Below are 8373 nucleotides of genomic sequence, written 5' to 3' on the forward strand. Positions count from 1 at the left end.
AGATCGTTCTTACAGAACGTGTTTGTAACTGATCGGCATACATCCTGTGTTTGTGTTACTTATGAATGGAATTATATTGAAAATAATATATTCCCCTTCTTGCTGGGAACTCCCAAGACCTCACCAAGAACCACTGACGGAGTGAACAGCATTCAGAAGCAAGAATAATGCTGTGATTCTGCACACTGCGACAAACTAGGTGGCGCTATGTACCTTTAAAGTTGGTTCACGAAGAAGAAGAAGAAGAAGCAGAAGAAGAAGAAGAAGAAGAAGAAGGAGGAAAATAAATAAATAAGAAGAAGAGGAAAGTAGCTAGCTGGCAGTAGTAACTCGCAGTGACTTGAGTGTGGTTAATAGTCTTAGTGTCAGAGAGTATCTGTGGCAGCTGTAAGCATTTAAACACCAAACTGTGACTGTGGCTTATTTCTCCTTCACATTTTCTTGTGTCGTTGTCTTTGGGTCGCTCGCTGGCAAGTGAGCAAAGAAAGACCAGTGAGAGCAGTGTTGTCATCTGTGAAGTGTCGACTCCGTGAGTGAGTAACGATGAGTGGTATTAATGACAGCCACGACCTGCCTGGTTTGCCCCCGAGTTTGCACAACGAGGACGAGGCTGTGGCCATAGAGAATGCCATCAGGGCGGCTATAAACACTGTGATGAACGTGATCTGCAGCGCGTGCAACCGCAAAGTGCTGGAGTACCAGAGGATGGTGGCCGACAGGGACAAGGAGATCAGGAGACTGGAGTGCAAGTTGGAGAAAAGTGAGAGTGAGTTAAAGATGTTGCGTGCGGAGGTAGACAGGAGGCAGCCAAATGACCAGAAGACAAATGAGCCTGAAGTCAAATCAAGTGGTGAGTAAAATCAGTTGATATAAAATGAATTGGTTAAAAAAACAAAAAAACAAAAACCAAGTCGAGGAACAGGTGACACAACATCTCCCCAGCTACTTGTGGATGTGGTCGTCAAGTCCACCCACCCATTGTTCTATCCGCTTATCTGTTTATCAGGCGTTGGTGCAGCAACACCCACACATCTTTCCCCGAAGTGCCTTGACACAATGGAGGCCTTTCCCCACCAACATGCCCAGACTGAGACACCTTCATGGGAAGGTGAACGAGCAGCTGGATGCCAGCCCTTTAGATGCATCACCTCCCTGGTTAAAGAGGAGCCCTCTGACTTGGAGACGGTCATCAAGTGGGAAGTGTGTGAGGGGAGTTTGTTGGACCAGCAGGAGGGTCAACGTGGAGCCGAAGATCTGCATAAAGAAAAGCCTGTGAGAAAAGGTAAGCTCAGCTGCTGCTGTTGTCGTGACGATTAACCTCAGTCTCGTGTGTCTGCAAAAGTCAAATCTGCAAAACACAGATGAGGCTGCTGCAGTTGAAAATACCACTGGTGCCATGATGAATGTGGTCAGTGCTATCAGTCTCCTGATCTTTGTTCATAATATCAGATCATTCTGAAATGAATGACTTCACTAGGTTCAGAAATAACAGGTGATACATCTCCCTCCCACACAGCTACAGGGTTTAGTCTCATGTGGTTGATAAATTGGTAAATGCGAATTAGAAGATGGTAAATTGATAGATAACCCCCCCCAAAACAGACAATCTAATGCCATTGCCAGCAATTTTTCTACCTCAGCCACTCTTCATGCATACAATCCAGTGTAACGTAATGGATTTCTTTCTGGAGAGACTGGAAGAGCTGTATGCTACATCATCTCCCTCTGCATGGTTCATTATATTAAGATAATATTATTATATTATAAATTAAGACGACGGAGGCAGTGTGGTGCATTTGAGTGTGGCCACTGAGAATAGGTATATTTGCCTTTTCAGTGTGGTCAGAATACATTTTGTAAAAGCTAGCACTCAATGCATATCAATGTGACATTAAAACAGCGATCAGTACATGACATACATCACTAATTCCATACAACACACCAGTAATCGTTGTACTGTACTCTTTTTGCAGTTAGTGTACAAGAAATCAACACGGTGGGCTTCAAAACTTTTGGACCACACTGTATTTCACCATCTTATCCTGTCAGGCAGTAATACAATAAAAATGTGGGATTTACTGCCATAAAACCTCTCAAAGAATCGGCAAAATCTTTTTTATTTTGTTTATTTATGTGTTCTGAGTCGATCCTAGAGCGATTTCACACCCATCCGTAATTAGTTAAGCACTAATTTCTGGGTGATAAAACAATCTTGATAAATGATGAAAAACATTCCCACAACAACGATGACAAGCTCATGAGTAATTTATGATAAATGTATCTGTTAATTATTTCACCCCTCATCTCCATCTGTTAGGTTACTGATAGATTTATTAGGGGAAACATAGCTAACACAAAGAGCCTCAACGAGGGGAAAAAAACATTAATAAAGTAAAATCATTAGTAAAAATCCCCACAGCAGTCACTCCTGTCTGCCGTTACTGATCTTTTCTGTGATAGGAACCAGACCAGTGCTGGTTTGTCACTTCATAAATGCCATTTTTGTGGTTGACCTTTTGCGTGATATTTATGATATCTATTGTTGCTGTTCCCTCGTTGAGTCGTAAATGTTATTCCATGTTAGCTGCAGAGAGTATCAAGTATTTGATTCAAAAATAAATGATAGTTTAGAACAATATCAAAAGTTTATTTAAGTTATATAGACTCCAATCCTGCACTGAATATACTCCCTGAACTTCAAATTGAAGGTGCCAAGTGGAGTTTTCCTGTTCATATTCAGTGTCCTTCTGAATGCAAATATATCTATCCCTGAGTACTACTCCACATTTTAGGCTGTCAGAGGTACAAACCCCAGTGATGTCAGACACATCAGCAAAAAGCTTAACTTGTTTGTCGGAGTCATATTCCTAAAACTATAATGTACCAAGAAAAAATAGAGCTAAACTTGCCGACTATTTACGTTCAGAAAGCACCTGAACATTAATGCTTCATTTAGCTATGTTCCTTTTTTCTGCAGGAACACCTGAACCATGAAAATTTTCTAAGAATTGAGAGTTTTTTTTGGTTGGTTTTCTACGAGCTGTACGTGTGTGGTTTCTGTTTCTGACTGACAATGATAAAACTGCTTCCTGCTGTGTCCTGTACACCTTTAGAGGCCAGCTGTGTCTTAAGATTTTAACAGTGGATTTGTAAAAGAGCAGATAGCGTGGTGGCTGCATTCCCCCATCATCATCTTTATGTGTTCAGGGCTGAAGAGAACTACTGCAGTCCCTTAGTGCCCTAAGCTCACTGGAGCACTGTTTGCCACTCCGCTTTGCTCTTCCCAGAGACAGACACAGGACAGTAGTTATTCTTCAGCCGCGGCGAGAGGCATTGTGTTCCCTAGTTGTCCGTCCATCTGTCCATGCATCCCATTCTTGGGAACGTGATATTTCAGGAATGCTTTGAGGAAATTTCTTCAAATTTGGCACAAATGTTCACTTGGACTCAAACATGAACAGATTACATTCTGGTGGTCAAAGTCACCGTGACGACACACAACACGTTATTGGCCATAACTCAAGGATGCACGCGCTAATTAACTGGAACTGGACAGGTTGGCGGTGGCATCTGCAAACCTGTGTTTTGCTGTTCTGAGATGCAACATCAGTTTTTGAATGTATTCAAGTATGTAACTCTGTCGATGGAAGTGATCATAGAGGAGTATTGCATGTTGTAACAGGAGTAAAATATTCTGATATGCTCCCAGGCTTTGGATAAACAGGCGAGACTTGCTTGTTATGGTTCTAAACAATCATTTATTTTCGAGAGTCAGCCACTTTAATTAGCACCTGAAACATGTTTTTGTCCACCGTTCTAACTGCCATCATGCCTTTTGCTATAGAAAATAAAATTGCACTCTCTGACTTTTAATGACTTAAAAAAGCAGACATGAGGAACTCCTGCTGGTGTTTGAGATTGTTTTATTGCCAAGCCCTACAGCAAGCCTCGTCTTTTAATGAGCAAACAGCTGTTTTGTGTGATATGTTATTACAGCCATTCATATATTTATTGATACAAAAGTGTTTTTCTATGGAGTTTGTGCCGCATTTGGTTGATATAGCTGTGTTCCATCCTTTCTGTCTGGTTCTCGAGCTCCGTCAATAAATTCACATGAGCTTTGTTGTTGTTCAGCACGTGATGTAACGACTTCCCTCCACTTCAAGTAGCAAGAAGGAAGATCAAATCACTGCTTTTGAGACACTAATTTTAGTATCCAGACATAACGTGAGAAAACAACCTCCTGCAGCTGATGGCTGTGATTACACCGTGTGATATTTTACTTGTTTTTTTGACAGATGGTCAAATTTTAAATGAGTTTTCTTGAATTGAAAAGCATTTTGATTTACATCAGGAACTAATTCATCGAAGAATAAGTGAACAAGATGATGAATGTGATTTAGAAGTTTGTGGCCAGCTTTTGGTACTTGACAGTTTTCTATACTATATGCAATGAAAGAGGTTTCAGTTGGTACAGTACCAACACGTCTACAGCCATGCTAGCAGTGCTGTACCATGGACATAACGGTTTTGAGCTAAAAAAGTATTGATATCCAGCTGTTGTGAAAATTTGTCCTTTCCACAGACCTTCCTCAGTCTGGTATTGGTGCTTATATTTAACACAGTGAAGGTCTTTGCCGTTTAATTCAGTTTTGTGCGACTAAAATACTTTCAAGGATCAAATCTGTTCATCCACAATTTCAAATGTTTTTTGAATGCTAATCTGAACAATCTCACAATCTTGCTTTGCAGACACGCAGGCTGAATGTGAAGCAAGAGCTGCAAATCCTCAGATGAACGAGCCCACGACAATAGAAGAGGAAGACGAACCCGGCGGCAATCTAAAAAGGAAAGGCAGGTAAAGTTTTTTCTATCTTAATAGAATAATCAGATATACATACAAGTGGTTTCTTTGATAAGTAGAAACCCAGAACCAGATTCTGTATTTGCAGCCAATTCTCAGTGTTATGTTGTCTGATGATTATTATTGAAGGAAATGGTGACATGTCATTGATGAAGTTATTTTCTGTTTCAAAACTCTTTATTTTGAATCAAGGGAAAGAAATGGATGCCAGCTGCCTGAGAGTGAGGAAGACGATGTTATTATGAAGAAACATTGTGCGACTCAGCGATCTGCACCTAAAACAACTGCTCCAAAACACAGTCTGGGAGATATCAGCCCACCACAGCCACAGGGGCACAGCTCCAATGGCTCCATAACATCACACTTTACTGCACAAGACCCTCTAGCATGTCAACAGCAGACATACATCACCATGACAGCCCCACATGCTACATGTGACCGTAAGAATTAAAAACCTTTGTTTGTTTTTTGCTGTTGTTATCACCGGTTATTCTGTGTTTTAATAATAATACTGTTCCTTTAGTTCCAACAAATCCAACAGAAAGATGTTCTTTTCTCTAGTGGATCACTCTGATGGGGATCAGGCCTAAAAAAAAAACTGAGGATATCCCAAGTTTCCAGTTTCAGTTCATACACCTTTAAGGTTAATCCAACAAATACAGTTACCATGGTCAGGTACAACCTTAAAGGTCCCATGTTGTATGAAGTGAGATTCCCATGTCTTTTTCGATTATACAGCAGGTCTATGTTCTGTATTAATACTGTGAAAGTATCAAAGCCTCAGTCCACAGAGAAACACACACAGCCTGTATTCACAAACTGAGCCTTAAAACCAGCCGTCAGGACTTCTGTAACTTTGTGATGTCACAAAGCAGTCACCGCTTTCAGCCATGTCCCAAGCCCCGCCCACCGGGACCCACCATCCAAACCTTGCAGGATTTGTTGTTTTTTTTGGTGTGTTTACCTGAAATCTGCTTTATTTTTATTTGATCAATCAGAGCGTCCTTCTCTTCTGATTGGCTCACTGACCTGTTGTAACTAGAGCTTCAGAGAGAAGCCTGAGAGAGCAGATGTAAAACTACACTGAGGGGGTTTTTTGGTACTTAAAACCACAAATATATCTTCCTATGGTAGGTTGTCTGCTGCCATCCATCAGTCACAGCTGGCACTGAATAATAGACAAAAAATGATCTAGTTTCTCACAAAACTTGAGTTGTTGATGATGCTGTATTAAGAAGTTTGTTCTCCTGTCTTTTAAAGCAATACTTCTAGAGGTCCTTGTTTCACTGGAGACAATCAAACAGCAAAACACCACTGTTCTTCAAATACTGCAGTCAGGAAATTCATCTGGAGCGCCGCTCTGTGAACCTCCAGATGTCGGGACACTTCCGCTTCCACTCCAGTCAGTGCAGGACTTAAGAAGTTTGGAACAGAGGCTCTCCGCTGAACCAGAGCTGAAGAAAAAAATGGTAAGAACTTGTCGAGCTCGACCTACAGTAAGTATAATGACAGTGGCAGTCAGCGACAATTCATCTCAGTAGTTAAACTGTTCAAAAGAAACGGAAGTTCCAAATTCTAAGCTAAGATAACCATCTCTTGGCTGTATTTTCATATTTAGCATACACGCAGAAGAATGCTATAAATCTTATCTGACTTTGGGCAAAAAGTTCCCCAAAAGCTGAAACTATTCCTTTAAAGTTCATGAGGCTGCTGATAAGCTTTTTGTGTTTTGTGCATATCTTTTGTAGCATGAGAGGTTGCAGTTCAAATTTCTACATCTTTGGATCAGTGAAGTATCATTCTCAGTCAAGATATTAATAAATTAATCACTGATTTCAAATGTTTGAGCTTTTACAATGTTCCTTAGAGGCCTTTTCTTGTTCAAAACCTTTAATTGACATCCACATTTTATTTTGAAAGAATGCTACATACTGCATATCACAATTAAATAATTTACCACAACATAATACTACTCAGACCTCATACCTCGGCCTGGCTGGAGGGATGACGACCAAAGAGAGTGTCTGGAGGATAATGGCGAAGCTTTTTACCAACACTTTGGCCAAAAACATTAACTGGAGGGGAAGAAATAACAAGCAGAAGATTGAGAACCTCACCATAAAAAGAGTTATCCTCAGTGAGTATGCTGTAACTTTTAATCAATGATTTGGCAAGAACATACCTCTAAAGCACGCAAAAGAGGCAGGCGATGTGTGCAATATCCTTGAATAAAAATGTTAGTACGTAAGTTTTGACAGACTTTGAACCTTTCCCTGCACCCCTCCTCTCCTGCAGATGCAGTCAGGCAGAATTCATTCTGCAAGGACGCAGTGGATGAGGAGATAGAGAGATACATGAAGCGCTGGCTGCAGCTGGCAGGAGACAGAGATGGAGGACGAAAGAGACGACAGGAAAAGGGCAAGGAGGCAAACAGCATGCAAGATTACTGTATGGATGAGATGTTTACTAATGTGATAGAATAGTAGAAACACATGCTGTATCCAACATACAGTGAATATCCACATGACTGAATTCACTTCTATCATCTCGTCTGTAATTACAGTAACACAGAACTAACAAAACAGCTCCATGGCCAGATGTAGATGCGCACACACACACACACACACACACACACACACACACACACACACACACACACACACACACACACACACGAAACTACAGCTACTCTTCTTTTTATGAATTCTGAGTCTTGTATGTAAAGTAGGTACTGATGACTGAAAAAAAACACTAATAACTACACTTCTTTTCCAACATATAATAAATTGCAAGAGTTGCACGATTACTATTATTTTTGTTGTTTTCTAGAGTTCAGTATTCATTGCACTTATACTTTAATTTTTTTTATCATTTTTTAAATCATTTAATCATATTTTGATATTAGTTTGATGTAATCAATCATATTTATTTCATTTTACTCCAGAGAATGTATTATTTGCATTCATTGTTAGTAGACCTCATAATTCTAAATGGCATTGTTAAAACATTCGTCTGAGGAATATTGTTTAAAAAAATATAAAGGGAGTTATGTCTGTTTAAATGATGTATGTATGTGCAATGTTCTCTTACAGGAAATGTATTGCAGGGAGTTTATTGTAAGAACTGTTACATTGGTGATGCCAATAAAATCCTGTCTTTTTGTTTCTTTATTTTTATCCATTGTTGTCTTTTTAATTGGAAAGTTCCAGTACTATAGACGCAGTACAGAATACAATACAGTGCTCGTGATAAACGCACAGAGGAAATTGCAATAGTATGAATGGAGACAAGATCAAATGCTAAATTGTGCAGGGAACCAAGATACAGCATATGGCATTTATTGCACATGGGACACATGAAAACCTTGAATCTGATGCACTTAATTTTTAGAAACTTAGAAACAATGGATTTAACTTTACATTTGCCAGCTACAAGTACAAACTAGGAATAAAATTCTAGTCCATTGTCAAATGCAAATTTGAATATATAGTGCTGAAACCTCAATTAAT

General features: G+C 39.8%; 1 protein-coding gene across 1 annotated transcript; it reads left to right on the forward strand.

Moving 5' to 3' along the window:
- Nucleotides 1-259: 259 nt before the first annotated feature.
- LOC111655698 (uncharacterized) lies at nt 260-8034 on the forward strand. The gene is made up of 7 exons (XM_023407188.2): nt 260-850; nt 1007-1282; nt 4753-4858; nt 5057-5304; nt 6125-6333; nt 6842-7001; nt 7160-8034. The coding sequence occupies exons 1-7, from the start codon at nt 544-546 to the stop codon at nt 7345-7347; spliced, it is 1494 nt and encodes a 497-aa protein (XP_023262956.1). The 5' UTR covers nt 260-543; the 3' UTR covers nt 7348-8034.
- Nucleotides 8035-8373: the final 339 nt, after the last annotated feature.

Source organism: Seriola lalandi, unplaced genomic scaffold, assembly GCF_002814215.2.
Source record: "Seriola lalandi dorsalis isolate HSWRI2012SDOR001 ecotype SW California unplaced genomic scaffold, Sedor1 jcf7180002054330, whole genome shotgun sequence".
Taxonomy (NCBI): domain Eukaryota; kingdom Metazoa; phylum Chordata; class Actinopteri; order Carangiformes; family Carangidae; genus Seriola; species Seriola lalandi.

Coding starts and splice junctions, on each gene's coding strand:
- LOC111655698 (XM_023407188.2), top strand. CDS start 544: ATGAGTGGTATTAATGACAGCCACGACCTGCCTGGTTTGCCCCCGAGT. Junction 4,859..5,056: donor AATCTAAAAAGGAAAGGCAG/GTAAAGTTTTTT, acceptor TTTTGAATCAAG/GGAAAGAAATGGATGCCAGC. Junction 5,305..6,124: donor CCCACATGCTACATGTGACC/GTAAGAATTAAA, acceptor TGTCTTTTAAAG/CAATACTTCTAGAGGTCCTT.